Source organism: Pundamilia nyererei, unplaced genomic scaffold, assembly GCF_000239375.1.
Source record: "Pundamilia nyererei isolate P.nyererei 1_Seehausen unplaced genomic scaffold, PunNye1.0 scaffold00569, whole genome shotgun sequence".
Taxonomy (NCBI): Eukaryota; Metazoa; Chordata; class Actinopteri; order Cichliformes; family Cichlidae; genus Pundamilia; species Pundamilia nyererei.
This window is the reverse complement of record NW_005187970.1, coordinates 68,630-90,561: the sequence shown is the minus strand read 5'-3', so window position 1 is coordinate 90,561 and position 21,932 is coordinate 68,630. Positions and strand designations below refer to the sequence as shown.

The window sequence follows — 21,932 nt, the reverse complement described above, 5'->3', positions numbered from 1 at the left end:
GGTTCAACAGCGCTCAAAGGGCAGAAACAGTCATACTGACAAGGTTCTCTTGGTCAATATGACTGTTTTTGATGTTGCTCTTTTAATGATCTGTTATTCAGGTTTCTTTGGTCTCTTGCCTGTACTGAATATCAGTTGTAATTCTGCCTTTACTTATTATGTTGATTTGTGTTCTGGTTTTTGTGTTTTCTGTAGCCTCCTTGGCCAGATTTCTCATGCCTGCTACAACAGATTGTCAAAGTGTAAACAGATCGGAGGCAGTGCTACTGGAATTTAAAGGCCCGTTTAGATGCATTTAGAAAGTAGCAAGACCGTATGAAGCTTTTCAGTTCTGCTTTGATGAATTATGCGTGAAGTCTCATATTTAATTAGCTTCATGTTATTATATGATTTGTTTTTTTACTCTGACATTCATCAAACTATGTAGACTTAACTGTCAAGATGTACTTGATAGCTTTTGCTGTCATATGCATGGTTTTACAGCACACAAACGCACACACACACAGTTCCTTCATTAAGAAAGTGTAGGAAGTGTATTTTCCGTTCAGGGAGTTCACAATACATTTCTCTAAAGAATAAAGTCATCTACACCCATACATGTGCAGCAGCAGAGCATCTCCTGTCTAAATTTTCCACATACATCAGCAATTAACAAAGCTATCATGGGGCAGATGGTTGAAGAAGAAAGACAGCCAAAGAATCAAAAGGAATAAGGGATGGGAATGAGCTAAAAATACCTAATTTAACTTTTTATTTTGCTTTGCTGCATTCATTAATCTGTTTATGTAATGATCATCTAGTCAGGGTTAAGGGATTTGGGGTTTGCCAGAGCTAAAATGACAGAAAGGCAAAAGGCAGGATGTACACTGGACAAAAACAGTTTTCAGTGTCATAAAAATATGATGCTGTCTTCTGCTGCTGTGCTGATAAAAATGCTGACGATGAGCATTAGTAGTGAACATTTTAGTAGTGTCCATTCACCAGGCTGGAACGCGAACAGCTTAGAGAATAAAGGATGTCGATGTGAGATGCTTCAACTATACGGCCCACTCTCATACTGTTGTATTCTGTACATACTAGCAATACCTTGATGTATTAAATATATGGACAGAAGTGACAGAAAGGATAAAGCATTTCCCGTAGCTTTAGGACACTGATTCAGTACGTCTTTCACACTGTCCAAGGATGTATCTGTCACCACCAATTGGAGACGCATCACTTGCTTCGCTTCACTTTCACTGCTGAATTTCTCTTTGCTTTCGAACCAGCATAAGGCTAACCATAGCTGCCTGGAGGCAACCACCATTGTCTGTAGGGAACTCCTTGAGCTGAACTCCAGATCTGAGAGGCACAACTTCATTGGGCACACTTGCAATGGATCTGCTTTTACTGTATGGACTTGTAAAACCACAAGGCCTAGGAGAGAGAAACTTAATCTGCTTGCTATCATGACCTTCCAGCCCACCACCTCCACACCTCTCTAGCTTGAATGGTGAGAGTGTGTTGCTAAGTGGCATATGCAACTTCTGTGTGAGTATCTACAGCCTTGGAAGTCTTGGAATCGGCCACTAAGCCAATAATCTGCATTTCTGAGAAGTCTCAGAGGTGAAGCATCAGTGTAGAACCACACTGTGGAGCCGCTGAGTGCCACAGCCTCCAAAGACACTATGCTGGACCACAAGCATAAATCCAAGCTCTTCCTTAGGGAGAAGTTAAAAAAATAAAACATGCTGAACCTATGTTTAACCTTCTTCGCTGCACTACATAAATCATCACTGCCTAGCCTTTCAGACCAGTTTTACTGCTTCAAGTATCTTGGTTTCTTATTCTCAAGCAAAAGTCAAAAAGAAATGGAGTGATATCAACAGTAATGCAGAGGATCTACTGGACCATTGAGGGAACATTAGGGGCTCATTTCAACTCTCACTTGCAGTTGCTAGTGACTGAAAGAATCGGATGGGGATCAAACCAAGCCTCCTCCTTTGTGTGGCAGGACTCATACTAAAAGGGAAAGTAAGATGTTCAGACATTTGGTCAGAGATCAGAAATTTAAGAACATTTAGCCCTCGTGTGGCCTGAGAGTGGCTTGAAATCCCTCAAAAGAACCTGTAAAAGGCTGTTTGTGACAGGAACGACCTAACCGATTTGCTTAGCTTGCCTCGTGTGCATGCGAGCCCAGGATTAGCTACAGATAAAGACTTTCTAGGAAGATTTTCTAAGTTTCAGTTAATGAAAAGAAGGAAGAATGCTTAATACCTGCTTCTAAAATATACATTTGCTGACAAAAGTTAAATTATGACTTCTCAAATGGTATCGCTTACCGTACCTTACATAGCTCATGTCAACCTTATGCTATTGCAACTTAATGATGGATAAGGGTTGCTGTGGGCATATAGATGTATAGGTAATACCTCACCAACTGTCAGTCCAAAATTAATAACCTTAGGCTCTATGAATAAGAGTTGCTTGGGAGAATTTTCAGATATAACAAATCTACTTTTTCTTGCCCAGAATGACATTCAGAAAACCACAGGAAAATCATGATTTATTTTTTTTTGCTTCACCTTAATCAAAGCTGCTAGATGCAGTGAGTAAACACAGATGTTGTTGAATCAGATCTAAACAAATATACTTAGACAAAAAAAAAAACCCAAAACAACACATGACCAACCTTCTGAAAATGCTTATTTAAACATTTTTTTAAAGATTTATTTTTGGTCAGTCAATCTGTTTAGCTGTATGTGCCATTGCATATGGCCATATAATTGATCTATATCAATTTATATAAAAGTATAACTACTTGGTAAAGCAACTTATTTTTCTTTTTATTAATTAATGTGGGCAAAACGTAACGAGAGATTGCTTCATAAAAAAAACAGTACAAAACAGTTAACTCCAGTTATTATGGGGCTATCTCTGACATATATTCTAAAAGATGTGAGATTTTTAAGCTTAGTCTTTTTTGCACACACAAACATCATCATCATCTTTCACCTCAGTCACTGAATCATTCTATGACTGTGAGCTGACAAGTAGCTTTTGATGGATAAATTTAGATTAGTCACACTCTCAGATGTTGTGAAGTGTGTATAAATCCTGGTATAAAAATAGGCGTGCATGTATTTTTATGCCACAGCTAATGTAAGCACGCATATGCACAAACACAAGCTGTATTTAGTCTAAGTGTTGATTGTTTGTGCATATTTTTATATGTACACACATGAAAACAGACACACTGAGACTCACACATACACCATTGATCTGTATTTAACCTAGATACTGAAGTGATTAGCCAGTGGCTCTTGATAAGTCTGTCACACATTAAAGGCAACATAGCACATCCACTCTCACACACACATACATACATGCATATCGACTATGACTTGAGGCCTTGTTGTAAGATGTTTGTAACTCACTTTTCATATTTTTCCGTGCAACTTTTGCATCTTAGTCCAAAAGTAAAATAGAGCACGTCAGAAAATTATGGCAATATCAATGTTAATCAACCAATATCATTTAAAGGGATCCATTATCTAAATGTAAAATCTATAAAAAGTATAATGAAATGTGGTGGATATAGATAAGGCATTATCAATCATAGGTAATTTCTGTAACTGTTACAAAGAAGTCCTATATGAATAACTCTTAATATTAATTGTAACATCATTAAGACCATTTTAATCTTTAAATTTAATGAAATTAAATGAAGTGGTTTTGGGAAATGCAACAAACAGCAGATAGCTATTTTCAGAGCAAAGAGTGTATTTCTTTTCCCTTCAGCTAAAAAACCTACTTTACATTTACACACACTGACACCTGGGAAATGGCTGGTACAACCACATTGTTCTGGATTTAACCACTGGCCTGTTTAATGCTGGTCTCTGTATGGCTAAGTCAATTCTGGAATTATATTTAAAAATTGTTGCTTGTGTACTATCAGCTTTGGGGAAAAAGAAGCAGTGAAAAACCACAGATGACCTGACCACAGTACTCTCACCCCCTGTTCACTTTGAAGTACTCTACTACTATTTTTATTACTATGACACCAAGGAGCAAGGTAAACACTGAGACAAAGGTCTGTGCAAGTTTAATATTTTCCTCACATGGCGGATTTCCTCTGGCCATGTCTTTACTGAGATTCACCTTTAATCTTTCTTTCTTCCTTTCGTTTTTCCTTCTTGTGCCTTTCTCTTTGTTGCTGTACACTTACCGTGCATTTGTTAATATTTCATCTCTTTCACTTTTTTTCCCAATGCAGAGCACATTAAATTTAGCGTTTCTGTGTGATTGGGTGTTAAATGTACTGCATGTAAATAATGTAAGAGTGTGCTCATGTTTGGATGACAATAAATTATTTATCCCACCCTCAGCCCCCACACAGACAAATACAATATCCACTGCGACAGACTGCTTGCACGCTACAGTCCTACCTGTTTGTGTCTATCCGTCCCTCCTCTTTTGCTCTCTGTATCTCATTTCTTATTGAGAATGTTAGTTAAAAATTACAAGAGTGAGAGAGCTTTTTTCCATGAAGTAAACATCTCAGTGGCCTGGCTGGAGACCAGTATTTAGCATAGTCTTTTTCAAACTTAAACTGTGTCTTTGGTACATCCTCCAGCTGCACTCACAGGGGGGAAAAGAGATATGAACATTCTTTATTTAGTAACTTGGATAACACCAAGATGCAGGATAAACTAGGTAGTCCATTGGTTATATAACCTCTCACTGTGAAGTATTTTAGCTCTGTATTTTCATTTATATTTTATATACCTTTTAGCGAACCAAGTAACTCTACTTTGTGCATTTTTTCCCAAATAGCTTGTGCTGAGGTACTGCGCATAAACAAAACTTAAATTGTCAGCTTTCAGCTTTCCTTAAAAAATCATTATTCAAATGACTAAACGGCAGAACCTTTAAGAAAGTAAAGCACAAAAGGTGCAGTCCTATTTAACTCTTAAGTAAATCCTAAAATCAGGCAGTGACTGAATAAATTAGTGTGATGGATGTTGCCCTTAATTCTTTTTGTATTAACCTTCTACTGTACGAGGATTACATGCCAGAAAATGTGCAAAAGAGAACGTCATGAAAATGTCAAAGAAAGAAATGTGTTATAAGGTGAAAGATAAGACCAGCATGAAGATGACAGGAAAGCAAAGTGTGGCTACAGAAATCAAATTTAAAAAAAAAAAACGAGGTGTGTCACTATGACAACAACCTAATAAGTATAAAATATATAGGCAGGGCATTATTTATCTATTTAAATGTTGCCTAACTAATAGGGGTAACATAGAAGTATAGATGAGAACTGAAACTCAGTGACTAAATCTGAGGTATTTAGGCAGATATAATTTGCAATCAGCTTTCACACTGATGACTGACAATAGCTGGTTTGACTATTGACAGAGATCCCAGTATTGTATTATTGATTCCCTCAGGGATGTAAGGTAACTAATGTCTATAAATGAAAACATAATGTTGGTAATTACTGGGTTATACACAAATAATACAAATAAGACATTCAGTATACACTTAAATTATGATTATTTTTATTTTGTGTTGTCAAACTAAAAAAAATAAATAAATAATAGCATTAGTAACCATTACTAATTACCCCACTTTGTCATGTAGGTAAAAAGTAGTATAAAACACCACACACTATGACCGAATCACAAAACAAACAGTTCTGACAGTAGGCATACAAGCGTGAGGATTTGCTTTCTTGAATGTGTAACTCACTTAAGCATTTGTAGAATATGCTTGCAGTCGTGGTTAAACATTTTCTTGTTTATGCTGCCAAATAACACCGAATCATTGCACAGATGTTATTTAAAAACCAAATCGCAGCTTTGCTCAAAGCTTCATTTGCTAGATCTGACAAAGTCTTGGAAACATGCATACTATATGATACTAAGAGTTGCACATGTAAGATGCCATTTTGGAATTTTGTTATGGAATAAAGCTTAAAAAAAAGAATAAAGTTACATATTATACTAAGTATTATTCATCAACATAAACCAATTAACTGTATCTGAACTGCTTAGGTGAAATAAAATCACTTTGTGGCCAATTACATATTTTGTGGTGTAGCTTTGGATATTTATTATTATTCGTTCCCTATGTGATTAAAGAATGGAGACACATCCATATTTGCAATATAATAAGCTGAAACCTGATTATCTTCTTTTAAGATGAAATTCTTTTTTTTTTTAAATGAAGCAATTGATGTTCAAGGTTACATTCAGAACTGCAGACGCTGTTGGTTTGGGGATTGTTAAAGGCTGTAGCTGTTTGATTGCTTCTGCACCAACACAGAGAAAAGTCAATAGTTGAGATGTGAGGGCCTAGTGCTGGGACGGAGGAGAATTTGGGAAGAAGAAGCTTCTACTCCTCTAGGAAATATCCTTTCTGTTAGATTTGCAAGCTGTGGTTTTCCAGCAAGAATATTGCTGTTTTATCTTTAATTCCTTGGAAGACTAAAGTTGACTGCTTCTCGATTATCATTTTCAAGTGCCTTACACAAATGCACACATGTGCACAGGGAAATACACACATGCACATTTTCTGCAATCTTATCTGTCAAATGCACTAGTGCAGTGCAGTAGAAAATAAGATGAGAGACAGACAGGCACATGCGATAAGTGAGACCAGAGTGTAATGCTTCCACATTCCACGTTGTGCTCTCATGCAGGCTATTTTCAGATACCACACACACACAGACCGACAAAGTGTCATTACAAGCTAATGCCATAATATGTTTGCCATGCCCTCCCACAACTGGCTCTGTAGGCCAGCCCCATTTACTGATCTGCATATAAACAAACAAAAACAATGTTGTTGTGCGCATTCAAATGCATGTGTGTGTGTTTTGCATGTGTATTCTTATATAAGCGTGCAGCCTCCTCTTGCCTGGAGGATGATGATGGAAACTGTTTGTCATCCTCCCACCTTTTTCTGTCTTTCTCTCTCTCTCCCTGCTCTGTCTTCATCCATTCAAATCAAAGGTACTTTATTGGCACAAAAAAAGGCATTTCCAGACTAGCATTAGAGTGCCGACATACGCAAATAGCCACTTAATTATGAAATCTGAACGCACATAATGATGGAGAAAAAGTGACTGCTAAAAGTGAGTGAATGGTTCAACGTATGTGTGAGTGTTCTAGGCAGCCTTTCAATGCATTTTAGTAATGAAAAATGCAGCTTTATTGCATTTTATTATTCCTTATGAAATGATCAGTTTCCTACGCTGCTGTCGGATAACACCCATGCATTCATTTAAAATTATGCCTCATATTGCAATGCTTTCAGTTGCTAGAGTAACGGAAGAGGAAATAGTCCCGTTCAATAAAGCTTTCTCAACTAAGTGTGTCCATTAGGCATCTTTGACAGGACACTCTGCAGCTGGTGCAGACACTTGTGAGTGATTCCATGTCAGCTACCGGACCAGCTGACCAGGAGGTGAAGCTGGACGGTTTAAAACATTAGAAGAAACTCAAAAATTAAACACCGTAAAACAAAGTGTTTTATTCTTCTATGAAGCAGACTGTTTTATGGGGCATATTGTTGGGAAGCCAACACGTAACACTAAGATGGTGTTCGCAGCTAGTCGGGTAAATGTGTTCATTGTGTTAAGCTTGAACAGATTCCTGTGATCAATAAAACAGTTTTGTTAGCGTTGCTGTGCATTTTAAGCTATCTATATAAAAATATATGGAGAAAGAAAACTGAGCAAAACTTTGACTGTGATTTTCTCTAAACTAAAAACGCTAGTTGTGCACACGGTGCTCTCAGACACTACAAAAGACTGCTACAATATGACTTTGCTACTAACTCCAATTCACCATGTCACTTTGTATATATTTGTGGCTAGGTTATGTGAATATGTATCTGGAAGTAAATTATTTTCCTTTTATAGTGTCAGAGCACTTGATCAAAGAAAAAAGGAGCTCACTCCTTAAACAGTCACCCAATGGTGGAGACCAAAACAGAGATTAGGCCAGAAATACAACTCCAAACAAATGTTAATGTTGCTCTGTTTCTGATGATTGTGTTGCATTTTGCTTATTAATTATTAACTTTCTGAAATCCTGTAGGTGGTGCGTTCATGATTAGTTTTAATACCCCCAAAACAACCCATAAAATAAAGTCATTCTACATCAATACTAAAGAATATGTGAATATTAGTCAGAAATATTTTGTAATTTCTAGATAAATCTAATGATACATCAGCCCATAATTAAGTACTTTTTTCTAGTTATTTAATTTTTGCTGGGATGCATTTTTATTAGCTATATTAAAGCCATTTTGATGTCTTAAATAAAAAGACTGTCCCTTTCTTTTTTTTTGTCTTTCTCTCTTCATTTTATGTTATCCTACTTACCATAGTACTGTATTTGAATCCATTACTGCCAGTTTCTATCTTTCATTTATTCTAATATAAAGGAGGCTGACCCAATTTATAGTGCTTAAATAAAATATTCATTGCCCCTTTCCAATTCACCATTAATACTTTTTTCACCCTAGAGACCTAATTATGAAAATAAACCCTTTCTGTGTATCGTTCCCCCTCCGAGTTTCTTCAAATTCATCTCAGTAATCCCACTTCCTTTTGCAGAAGGGGTCGATTCACTTGTTTTGCATTTATTTATGTCAGAAACAGCGCAACATTTTGCTTGTAAAATAACCCTGCTGGTTAAGTTTATCATTCCTTCTGGTTTTGCTCAGTTTGCTTGTAAGTGTGCACTCACTTTGCTGCCATATTGACTTCCAACCGTCTAAACAGGGTTAAGACATTTACAGTACATAATTTTTTTAGCAATAAAAGTGTATTACTGACACGCGACTATTTTCTAATTAAGCATGTATCAGTATTAATATTGAGAAAGACACATTTTTAAAAATGTTTTTGTATATTGAAATAAATGTTACACCATAACAACCTACTTGGTTTTAATTTGAATTTAATCTAGCTTCCATTTTAGTCCAAAGCATCCACCTTTGTCACTCCAGTCTTCTCTATCCTCTATCATTACATTTGTAAACCTCCTCTGAGTTTTTTCTCCTGCCTGGGAGCTCCATTTTCACCGCCCTTTGTTCAGGATATCCAAACTGCTCAACGTGAGCTGTCCCTGTGATATACTCCTTTCTAACTCTCCATCTCCATCTCTGCCTGTTTCCTTTGTGTTAATGCCACTTTCTGCAAACCATAAATCATAGCAGGTTTCCTAAGTGGGGGGAGTGGATGGAGGGCGCTCTCTTCTTTGCGTCTCTTGTGCATAGTTGATTGCGTTGTATTGTTGACCCCAGGTATTTGAACTCATTCCTCTTCTCTCCAAATCATATCTCCACCTCTTCAAGTCTCATCACTGTCTCACTATCCTCATACATGTCCTACACAACCCTCACCAAATTTATCTGCCACTCATGACAGTGCAACAGTTCGTCTTTTGGGACCCTATTATGTGATTTCTCTACATTTACAAAGACACAGTGCAGCTCATTCTGACCTTCTCTACACTTCTCCGACAACACTCTCAAAGCAAACATCACATTTGTAGTGCTCTTTCTCGACATGAAGCCATGCTGCTGCTCACTGTTGTCACCTCTCTTGCCTCGCGTCATGGCTCATCTGCTTTATCCCTCTGTAGTTACTACAGCTCTGCACATCACCCTTGTTCTTGAATCCTCAAATATCCACTCTCCCTCCAATATTGTCGACACTTTTTTGTCTATATTTCCTTTGTGCCATTTTGTAGGTTAAAATATCCTTAATTTTTTTTTTACGTGTGCTTGCTTGAATGTAACAGAAAGTCATAGTTGTAGGCAGCAGATGCTTCCCTTCTCTTGGTTTGCCAATCTTCCAAAAGTTGGTAATGGCTCTCATTTTAACTATATTGGGTGGGACTTGTCACAGTAAAGGGACATACATAAGAGAGTTTAGATATGTTAGGTGTGTCCTTCTAATTTCTTCTCATATATACATGTACGAGTATATGAAAATGAGGTGCATCTGTAAAGGTGGTATAGATTAATAGAATGAAAGAAACATACATACCTGTGCTTCAAGTATGGGATGCGTGTGGTATGTGATATAAAAATTTAGATGACAGTGAGATAAATGGTACTCTTTATTTCAGCGTAAAAGTAAACACCTTAATCTAAGGCTGTTATTTATGCACTGTTGCAGTTTTGATTAGGCAGAAGCTATTAATGAGTCTTTTAAGCCTTACATTTTTGGAAGGATTGTTAATTAAAATTAAACAACCAGGAATTTTGTTCTCAAGGTTAAGAATTTCCAATTGAGCTAGACCTCATGGCCATGAGCAGGAAAGCAGGTATTAAATATAAATTGATGAAATTGAAGTGAGCCCTTCTTTGCTTCAATCCACATCGTTCTGTTATCATATGTATTCACAATTTTAATCTAAAAGCACCCTCATCTGTGTGCTGCACTAGTACAGAGAATATTTTTCGAGAAAATTCTTCATACCGGTCTCCAAACTGCCTTTATTCAAAATCAAGGGAATGCTTTTCAAAGGAGACTCAGTCACTTTTCATCCTGTGACTATGAGTCATAAATGCTTCTTTTATTCACCTGTTGCATGCACTCAGAAAAAATGATGCCCAGCAGAAACAAAGCTTGTTAATCTTAAGAGAGCTTTGCAGAAGATCACCAAAAGGCCTTCGAGCTATACTCACAGCCATAAATAGCAATTATTATTTACCAACCCTGCATTACACATACAGTAGCTCTGGGCATTTAGGAACCATTATTGTTTTTATATTGTGAAAGCCTAGATTTTTACTGGGTGTACTGAAAATAAATTGTTTGTTTTGAACATTCTCGACTATTTTAACACATGTTAGAGGTTTTAAAGTGTTTCCTGTGAATTGATGGAATAAAAACATTTTTTGTTAGGATGACAAAACAAAAACACCCTAAATAAATCACTGTGCTAAATCACAAAATGTTAAATTGCAGACATTGCCAACAAAAAGTACAACTGAGGATTTTGACAGTCTCATTTCTTTTATGGATGTTTTTATGTTTTAAAATGTTGTACATACTTGGCCCAATCCTGATGCTACATCTAAATCCAAGGATCACCTAAGTATACTACAGTGAAAATCAAGGCAATCCATGGGATGCTTTATCATTTCAAATGCAAAATTTTAATCTGCATGTGAAATAAATGAGTAAAACGATGGTTTAACATATCAGATTCGAAAAATTCAGGACATCACCAATGTGAGTGGGATTCATCTTCTGGGATCAATTTCTGACGTATTTTGTTCTGAATATGCGGTGAACAATCCAATTAGCTTTCCAGTTACAGTTAGCCTCATTCAAGATTTTATCTTAATACAGAATGCATTCTAATCTAAACCACAGTCACCAAAAGTCATTGATACCTCATAAAACAATGAGCTGAGACAGTTTTACACAGTGTCTTCAGCCGCTTTGATGTATGCATCTGTGTGCATTTTGACAGATTTTATAGCATAGAAAGTGTATTGTGAACATGAGGGTGCATCCATTCAGTGATAGATGTACTTTGCTGTCTCTTGAAAAATAGTGGTGTGATGCAATGTTGCAGAAATAGAATTGTAGACCAGATATTACACAGCTTCTCCATGAATCAGGCACTTAAAGCACCAAACCACCAAGATCTCATGTTACAAATCTTACTGTCTCACTGCTTTCTTCCTTTTACTGCTTCTCTTCTGTTCTCAGTCATACAAAAACAGAAGCCAGTGCATTTATAACTGAATCTAAAATCAATACATGTCTCAGGATAGTACATCTAGTATACATTTCTGTGTGCATGCATTAAACATGCTTCCACATCAGTGTGTAGCCTATGGCTTTTGGACATGTGTGTGTTTTCACGTTCCACTCCTACCAGAATGACCTTGGCGGTGATCATCTTGAATTTCGGGCAGCTCGTGTACTCCTATAAATCATCCAGCTGGCTGTATCTGCCTTTGATTGGTTTGATTTGAACCATTAAATCCAATTCTGTCATGAAGCGGAGATTGTGATGCAGGACAGGAGGCAGGCTTAAGGAGGATTTTTCATCCTTAATGCAATGAAAACATGCATGTGAAGAATGAATTCAGTATAAAGTGAGGTGGAGAGACTGAAATAGACTGTTCAGTAAATCCCTTTCCTAACCAGCAGTTGTTCTGGTAATACATATAGCTGGGAATGAGAGATATTTATAAACAAAACTCACGTTTTTTAAATGCCACAAAGACCAGAAGTATAAAAAATGGATTGCACAATGTGTTCACCTGCTGCAAACAGAAGCATACATCCCTTTCTTGAACACTGTTGCAGTAGTAACGAGTATCCAGCGGCATTTGTTTTTTTGTTTTTTAGGTAATTTTAGGTATTCGCAGTTGAAAACTGTACCTGCTCCATATTATTTATGAACATTTATACTCTAGTTTCCATGACTGTTGTTACACAGATTAGTCCTTATCCCAATACCAAAATATTAAGCTTAACTATACAATTATGGATTAAAATGGTCAACCTGAATATTACCTGCAAAGGTGGCACTCCATTCAATCCTGATATAAGTTGGTCTTATTGTTTTTTTTTCTTTACAGTATATAAAAAATATTTATTTTACAACCTTTCTTTGTTCAAGTTATGCATTCTAACAGTCTTTTCAGGATAGTGTTTGTGGGAACTATGGTGTTAAACCTGCTTCACTGCTCAGCTCAGCTCATACTAGTACCAACAGGCTTCTCAGATAAATGCATCACCACAAGTAGTGGTAGTTTGTATTTTAGTGATTGATAAAGCCTGTTTTTTGCACATTGACCACTGAGATGAAAAGGTTAATTGAAGAATGTTTTAACACATTTTTAGGTTAGGTTGATATTTTTAAAATTATTAAGTGGAATCTTTAGCAAATCTATCACTATTATAATTAATGTGTGTCTGTATGTACACAGAAGGTATCGAGTATCTGTTTTAAATGCAAAGCATGCATACAGATTAGACTTAAGTCTTGGTGCGGCTGGGATTCATTTTCCTGTGTGTGTGTGTGTTTAGGCCTACTCAGCGCTACGTTCTCACAGTGTACTAATTGAATAAAGAGTAATTGTGATGTATTTAGGCAGCTGCTGACCCCTGTTGTTCAAGTGAGTAAACCATTAGCTTAAGCATAAGGTTTACTTCAGTGGACGCACAGAAAAACAAAGCAAACGGTGCAGGAGAGAGAACACAAAGCCAGCAGGTTACGTTAAGTCAGGGGTGTCCAAACTCCGGCCCGCGGGGCCATTTTTAATTGGCCCACAAGTAATTTCATAAATAGAATAGAATATGGCCACACATCAACTTTTGCTTGAGTGTATTGCACTTCTTAGTTTTAACATCATGGGGAGCTGCTGTTGATCAAGGCAGTTGCTCCACCAAAAAGGACAATCACAGAAGAAATTTACCCCAAGTTACTAAACATGGCAGAACCAAAGAAGCGAAAGGTAGAAAGTGAATGCAGAAAATTTCAGACACGGTGGGAGAGTCAATATTTCTTCAAAGAATTCAAGGGGAAGTGTGTCTGTTTGATCTGCACTGAAACTGTGGCAGTTATGAAAGAGTATAATGTACGACCTCATTATGAAACCAAATATCAGGCCTATGCATCCTACACTGGTGCTGAGCGAGAGCAGAAATTAAAGCAAATGGTAGCTCTCCTGCGGGGTCAGCAACAGTATTTTTTTCGTGCTCAAATTGTCCAGGAAAAGGCTCCAATAGCCAGCTATGAGGTCGCCCAACTCATCGCAAGACATGGCAAGCCTTTTTCAGATGGAGACCTCATAAAACACGGCCTCGTTAAAGTCACTGAAATAATGTGCCCGGAAAAAGTGCAGGACTTCAACAACGTCAGCGTGTCCAGAGATACAGTTGTGCGACGCACTGAAGACTTGTCAGCCAACATTAAACTGCAACTGTCTGATGAAGCTGTGCTTTTGATTTTTACTCCATCGCATGTGATGAGAGCACTGATGCCACAGACACCGCACAGCTGCTAATTCTTTTGCGGGGAGTGGACGAGAGCATGAGCGCTTTAGGTGAGTAAAAAATATATTCCACAGTACCCGTTTGTTAATAAGCATGCATGTGCAGGTACACATGCTTCAAATATCAATAATGCCCATCAATTCTGTCACTACCCTGCTTTTGCGCAGAACTTTCTTATATGCGTTTTTCTTGTTAACACACAGAGTACACACCGCTGTGCACAGCGCACGCACACGTAGTCAGCTGATCTCATCTGATGCAGATTTGCTCCTTGATCAAGTAACATTTGTCCGGATTTTTGGCACGAGTAGCGTACGATCAGCACCGCAGCTGGATGGCCCGAATTACATACCCAGCGCAGCTGATACTCACCAGAATAATTTACTAAAATTATATACACTGCTGTTATTAAGTCCAGTTCAGTCTGTTAATGTTGATAATCGTTTCAAACGAACGTTAATAGGTGTGTTGCTAAGCCTAATAACTTAAATAACAAGCTTGAAATGTACCCGTCCCATTTTCCCCTTTATTGTTTTTTGTCTCTGTGCTGTAAATCTTCTAAGAAGAAATCTGAGGCTGCTGTTCTGAGAATGAGCTACCAAAGCTTTTTCTGGATAAATCAATAAAGATCCATTTATGGAAAGCTGTGATGAAGGCAGTTTTGTCTTTAATTATATTCAACAATATAAAATATTTGACCACTTTTAAGTGATTTTTCTAACTTTAATACACTAAAGTTAAGGTTATATACCTAATTTCTAGTAGGTGGCCCAGCCCCTCCTATATTTTTATGTATGTGGCCCTCAGTGAAAAAAGTTTGGACACCCTTGCTTTAAGTGGTCTGGGCATTGGTGCATTTTGTTATGCATTAGATGCTGGTATAAGCCATGAAAGGTGCAGGCTTGTAGCCACAGAAGACCATGTAAGCTATTAATTTGATTGACAAAATGAAAAACAGGAGCTGAAAGGTATTTCCAGCAACAAGTATAACCTACAAGCTTTAATTCTGTTAAAGTCTGTGAGCATGCAAACACTAGTGCTGGATGTTGTTGCATTTAGCTTAAATTTTGTGTCGATTGACCCAGATCCTTCTTTAATAGGTGGGTGCATTTCCTGCAAGTGCTTAGTTGCATTAATGAGTGAAATTAACAGGGAAGTGGGAGCTTTTTTCCAACATGCTTTTCCAAGTCAAAAAAGAACACACGAAACACAACAAATCTTTTTTGATTCGATCTGACACAATAACCACAAATAAGTTGCATTTATTGTCATTTAGTGTGTATGGCTCATGTCTTGTGCCGAGCTAAAGAAAACACAGGGTCCACATATTAACTGCTCGGGAGCTCTCAATCGTGTCACATGAGCTCCCAGTGGCAATATCTACGAGCACTTTAACCCTTTCCACCCTGGTGATTCCTGTACAAGGTTATGTTATTGACCCGCAGCCACTTTTAGAAAGTTTCCGAGCATGGCCCATCAGTAAATATTAAAGTGGATACAATGCTTTGCTTTATTTCTGTTGCATCCCATTCGGTAGGGTTGAAGCTGAATTGCAGTTTAGAAGAGGCTAAAATAAAACCTTTAAAAAAGAAAAATCCTTCTCGTTTAGTGTTTAGGACAAAAATTCTCACACGTTTTTTATCCACAGAGTTCAAGGTTATTATTTTGAATTACATTCTGAAGACATGTCTTGCTGGATTTTGGGGCTGTTACTTTAGTTGGAAACTTCAAAAGTAGGGTAGAATCTGCTGGGCTATATTCTCTTTAATGTGCTGAAAAAAACAGAAAATTAAATGTGATCATTTCTGTGTCAATAATCTGATGCAATGTGGTTAAAAGCTACAGAACAACTCTGAAGTCAACCTCTCTTTTTTGTCATCCTCGAGTCAGCTTGAAAACTTTAAATGATTAAAAACGTGAATTCATCCAGATCAAAGAAAAAATGCTTGCTTGTTCTTACCTGGTGGCTGTCTGAGGTGGTGCAGGTCATCGACTAATCTGGAAGGTTGGTAGTTCAATGTCTGACTGCTCCAAATATTGGGCAAGATATTAAACCCAAGTCGCTCACTGATGCATCCATCAGAGTGTGAATGTGTATGAAAGTTAGATAAAAGCACTTTAATAGAAAGGAAAAAAACATAGAAAAAGTGCTTGTATGAATGGGGGAACGAGGCGAGTTGTATAAAGTGCATTTACGATAACTAACACATGTAACAGCAACAAATTCACTGAAAGGATTTCATTATAATATCTGATGTTGATCTTACACCACAAGGGAAACTTTTAAAACTGGGGTACATCATAAGATACTTCAGTTATAATAACTCAGGGATATTCCAAATGAACGAAAACATTCAGGAAAGGCCTGTGATATAACATCTTGCACTTACTTTTTTGAAGAACTATGAGGTGAGTTATAAGCCATAGATAACTAAAATGCGAGACTCATTATCTGCAAATGATACAAAATCAACAGCTTTATTGTAATGTCATAGATTAGCTTGAGCTTTGCATGTTATTTTCCCTAATAGGTGATTGAGATGCACCTGAACTAATGCTTAATGTTCTTAAATGTAGTCCTTGCGGTAATCTAATTTTCTATATCGCTTTAATATCTGGAGGTTGTAAGCTTCAGTGTATTTTTTGCTGTCAGGAAGAATACTTCGCAGTAAACAAATGTCACTCTCACCAACAAGAGCCCAGTCCTCTCAGACTGTGGGAGGACCCTTAAACGCGTGAAGGGTTTTCCTAACACTGACATAAATAATCTATTTCAACACAACAAGTGCTGTAGTAAACTACCTTACACTCCTCAGTAAAGAGCCCTGCAAAACCACTGGATGACACTTTAGGATTGTCAGAGTAGTTTCCTACTTCTGATGCTACATCCACGTCACGCGGTAAAGATTGTTGCTACGAGCTCTCGACTTACAACAGTCACTCAGAGATGAATACCAGCAGAACAGGTGCTGTTTTATTTAATGAGTCACTGTAAATAATCGCAGGTAGTTTTTAACTTTCATCTTTTGTGCATCACTTTTGCAAATTTAGCCAGGTTTTGTGGTAAGTCACTGGAGAAATAGACTAGGCGCTTAGTTCCTACTTTACGTGCAAGCTTCAAATGATGGGCAGTCTAAGGTCTGATTTAGATTTCTGCGGGGAAACTTTGTTGAACCTTTGTTTGACCCTATGACATAACCTATACAAGTGGTTGAAGTTGTTGTCAGCATGTATGCTTGTGCTTATTGCTATTATTATTATATTGCGTATTAATAACTGTGTGGTCGTGGTAAAGCGTTGGGGGGTTGAATTAGTTTGTTGAGAATAGAATTTGCTAAGGTGACATTTAAATGGTTTACCATAAAGTGCATGATCACATTTGTATCACTCGCTTATTGGATGTGTGAAAAAGCTCATCAGGAGGAAAAAAAACACTCAAAGAATCTTCAATGGTGGCTTCTCCGCAGCTTCAAAGAAGTTTGAATGTGTGAATACTTCCAAGCCACCACTCTTAACTGCCAAGTTGTGCCTCTGGTTATCCCTGTGAGATTTGAATGCAGCCCGAGATCAGTTTCAGTATATGGAGCGTGTGGAGAATCCATTTGAGCTGTCCGGGGAAGCCGGTTGTTCATCAGTGAGCAAGCCAGGGGTGAAACTGGCTTTATGGGAGACCTTCGGGGGAACAGGGTGGATGGATTTCAAAGAAGTGGATAAAGCAGCCTGCACACATGTGTGAAACAGAATCGTATTTTACACATCGCTGCAAACAGAGCTTAATTTGTCTTCCTTACCCATAATCCCTTTGGTTAATTCACCATTCCATTTGATCCCAGTGGTCCTACATGTCACCTCAAGCTACATCAGGTTGCGAGTGAAGAAGAGTTTGTGTGAAAATTAAGTTCAGTGCTGGTGAAATGCTCACTTTTATATGTGTGTGACATATAACCTTATCCCTCCTGTGTAGCGGATGGCTTTACGGTTTGCATATCGCATACAAAGCGTGACAGAACAACGTCCTCTTCATCTATCCTGCCTCGTCTCCTCTCTCTAAATGAAATTCGTCCCTCTCCCCCTTTTTCTTTCACACCTCAGCACTCATTTTAATTAGCTGGCTCTCTGATCGCTCTTTTTTTCCTCCTCACTCTCTCTGATAATTCTCCCCGTTTCCTTTCCATTTCTCTGTCTTACTCGTTCATTCTCATTACAGTCATTTCTCAGAGTAATTAATGAGGTGATATCTGCTTTCGTGTCAGAAAGGTCAAGAGCTGTCTCTCGCTCACTCTCTTGCTCTTTCTGTAGCACCAGAGCATATGAGTCATCCGGTGATCTATTTAGCTGCTGCTCCATCTTTCTGGTCTTCTTTCGCTGCACTCAAACAGAGAGGAAAAGAAAAACAGGACTTGTACGACCTCTGACATCGTAGCAAATTTCATGTCAGTGATTTCACACAGATGTAAGAAGTACAGAGAGAGGACCTCACAACTAGACTACAGATTGGTGAATGGTTTTGTAATCAGTCCTGGGTAGTGTGTTAATATTACACGACTCTATATAATTTATTAAACTCTGGTCTTAACATACAAGTGCCATTTACAGTAGTTTGAAACTCTAAAAGTTGCAAATAGTAGGATACAAAAAATACTTTTGATCTCCAGGTAGGTTATGTAGTGGCCAGTGCTCCAAAGCCCAGGAGCCTGACACTCACCCCAACATTAAATGGCCATGGAAGGATTACTGAACTGAACATGGACACAGACCCAGGCATGCAAAGGGTCAAGAAGACCTGGCTCAGATTTGTCTTTTCCAGTCAAAAGACAAGAGAGGAAGGGATGCAGAACAACCTAAGTATGTTCTGCATCCCATAAGAAAAACAAAGGAAAAAGCAATAAAATATCCTCAAAGTGATGTGATAAGATTAGATAAGAGCTGCAAAACAACCATGAAGAGGCTAAGTATGACAACAAAATGATAACAATGGAATAAAAAACAGTGATACACAAAAACAAAGCCACCACAGAGAGACTGGAAGTGGTAGGATCTTGTAATTCTTCTCCAGGAAAAATACAACTGACAAAAACAAAATGTGGTTCCAGTTTGGAATAAACAAGAGAACTATGAGGTTAGCATGAGCAGTGTTGGTTGTACTAACAGTCTATGTCTGGGAAGTGCAGTGCAGGAACACCACAGTGATGAATTCACACCACAGATGGAGGCAAAATTGAACAAAAAAGCATTTTGATTTTAACACCTTCACTGTGTGCTTGTTAGTGATGGGAATGACATCCAAGGACTGATGAGACGTGTTGCTTTCTACAAGACATTCGGTTGCGCGGCTCCTTTATTACATAGGGACTCGGGTAATGGTATGAACACCAGCTACGCAAGTTGGTTAGATGAACCGGCCGTACCATGTGCTTTCTTTGCAAATACTCTGGCTTAAAATTCTTTTTTTTGTTGAAATGGCTCCAAATGCTGCTGCTGTTTCATTCTGCACTCATGTCCTTTCCACTAACTGGCTGCTTCTCAGCAAAGACACTGATTGGAACAAATCAGTCTTCAAAGTAATGACATATTATGGGCAATTCTCTCAAAGCAGACCAAACTAAGACGTTATTGTTGAGGTTGAGGTTTATGTTTTTACCCTTCTTGGATTCTCAGAGTGTAAAAATCTGTTTTGTGGGATATTTTTCCCTTTTTGGTTTGGATTTGATTTATAAAGCAGTAGCAGGCCATGAATAAAACAGTTTACCTATACATATGCCATGGTGTGTTATTTATAATAGGTTATCTTATGAGAGAGTGAGCATTCCCAGTTGTAACTTTAAAACGTCTTAACAAACCTATTATGGAACACACAGCATACAAGTTGTTTCTATTGTTTTGCTGCATTTTTGTTCAAATAAAAAGTGTGAGAAAAGTTCACAGAGACAAATCCTCAACTTCTGTTTCACCCTCATTATGTCTGTGTTGTGTTCTTCTGTGAATGCGTAGATGTTTGCGTGTGCATGCTTGTTTGTACTGTGATCTGTTTAATGGTGATTCTCCCATGTCCTTCAAACCAGAAATCAAGGTTGCCATTAATGAGGATTTTCTCTCTCTCCCCGACCACCCTGCACTCTCGCACTAACACTCTAATTAACTACAAGCACTGCGGCTTGTTAATGATGACTGAGTATGTGTGCCTTTTCACTCATGTTCATGCACAATAACACTGCTGAGCAATAAATGAGACTAATAAAACCCTCTTCTTGTTTGGTGGTCATAGTCATGTTTGGTTATAAAGTTTTGTTTTTTTTCTGATCACCATGACTGATCACTTGATTCTTTAACGTGCACAAAAAATCCACCACAGATGATTTTTAGAGGCCCAGCCACTTGTCTCCTTACTGCACTCATCATCATATCTACACTTGACTTTTAATATACATCTTTGCATTCAGTTATTTGAGTTGATATCAAAGGATGTGCAGTTGGTGATAGATAATGTATTATTACAGAGAAGCTTGAGGAAGTACATCCTTCTCCTTTTAAAAAGACTTTTGAATGGGGAAGCATGTTTTATCTCAGTTTCTTTGTCACGTTCCATTTGTTTTTAACATTTTACTTTTGCCATAAGTTTTTCCTTCTTTCCTACTAAATATCAAACAGATCCAAATGGCCTCCAGATGGCAGTAACAAGTGTATGTGACTGCAAACCAGGAGTTTGGGGCCAATTGATGGGACCAGTTCATTTCAAATGTCATTAACATCTCTATTTCTCTCTCTTGGTCTGTCTTGTTTCCATTTATTTTAGGTGTTGTTTCCAGGTACGGGGGGTAACCATGGAAAGGCTGGTACTGTGTGTAATGCTGGCCGTCGCTATGGCTGTGCGGGCACAGATATGCCCAAAACGCTGCGTATGTCAAATACTGTCACCCAACCTGGCAACCCTCTGTGCCAAGAAAGGTCTACTATTTGTCCCACCCAACATTGACAGACATACAGTGGAGCTACGACTGGCTGACAATTTTGTCACAAGGTGATCGTCACATCAATAATAACGATACTCATGAGACTAAACCATTTACATTAAAACCCTTCGATAGCTGCTGTTGAAACTCTACTGGTAGAACGTCTGCATTACTGCAGTACATGATGTTATATGAGTTGCCACTCTCGCTAGACTGTATTTTATAAGTGTAATGTGGGTCACTAGTATGGCAGTTACCTCATTTTAACGATATTTTATTTTTGTCTCATCTTTGCCCAAAGTGTGAAAAGAAAAGATTTTGCAAACATGACACGTTTGGTGGACCTGACATTATCCAGAAACACCATCTCCTACATCACACCTCATGCCTTTGCTGATCTGGAAAACCTCAGAGCCCTGCACCTCAACAGGTATGAACTAAAAATAATTTCTTACAATATGAAATCTTATTTATACGTTTTCTCTGAAGTTTTATTTCTCTTCAATTTCCCACAGCAACCGACTGACGAGGATAGGCAATGATACATTCAGTGGGATGTCCAAGCTTCATCACCTGATTCTGAACAACAACCAACTGGTCATGATTCACCAGGGAGCATTCAATGACCTGCTGGCACTAGAAGAATTGGATCTTAGTTACAATAACCTCGACACTATTCCATGGGAGGCCATCCAGGTTAGAACCTCTTTAACATGCAACACTACTTTGAAGCTTGTTTGGCTGGAGGGCATTGGAAAAAAAAAGCATCCCGAGGCAAAGTCCTTAAAAAATGTGGGTGCATTTATTTTAGACTTAAATGAGCTTTGGGACTAAGCAGAGGTCATTATGTTGACAGTTCAATAACTGTATATGCAGTTTCACTGATAGCCAAGATGTGTTAGATCTGGGGTCGGCAACCTGTGGCTCCGGAGTCACATGCGGCTCTTTAG

At 38.0% G+C, this 21,932-nt stretch overlaps 1 protein-coding gene across 1 annotated transcript in view; it reads left to right on the top strand.

Annotated features, from left to right (window-relative positions):
* Positions 1 to 21,932, top strand: part of lrfn5a (leucine rich repeat and fibronectin type III domain containing 5a) — a 101,023-nt gene that overhangs the window by 57,291 nt on the left and 21,800 nt on the right. The window contains exons 3-5 of the mRNA XM_005754454.1: positions 20,826 to 21,050; positions 21,284 to 21,412; positions 21,498 to 21,678. Of these exons, the coding sequence (XP_005754511.1) occupies positions 20,854 to 21,050; positions 21,284 to 21,412; positions 21,498 to 21,678 (507 nt within the window). The 5' untranslated portion in view covers positions 20,826 to 20,853. The remainder of the gene's footprint in view (positions 1 to 20,825; positions 21,051 to 21,283; positions 21,413 to 21,497; positions 21,679 to 21,932) is intronic.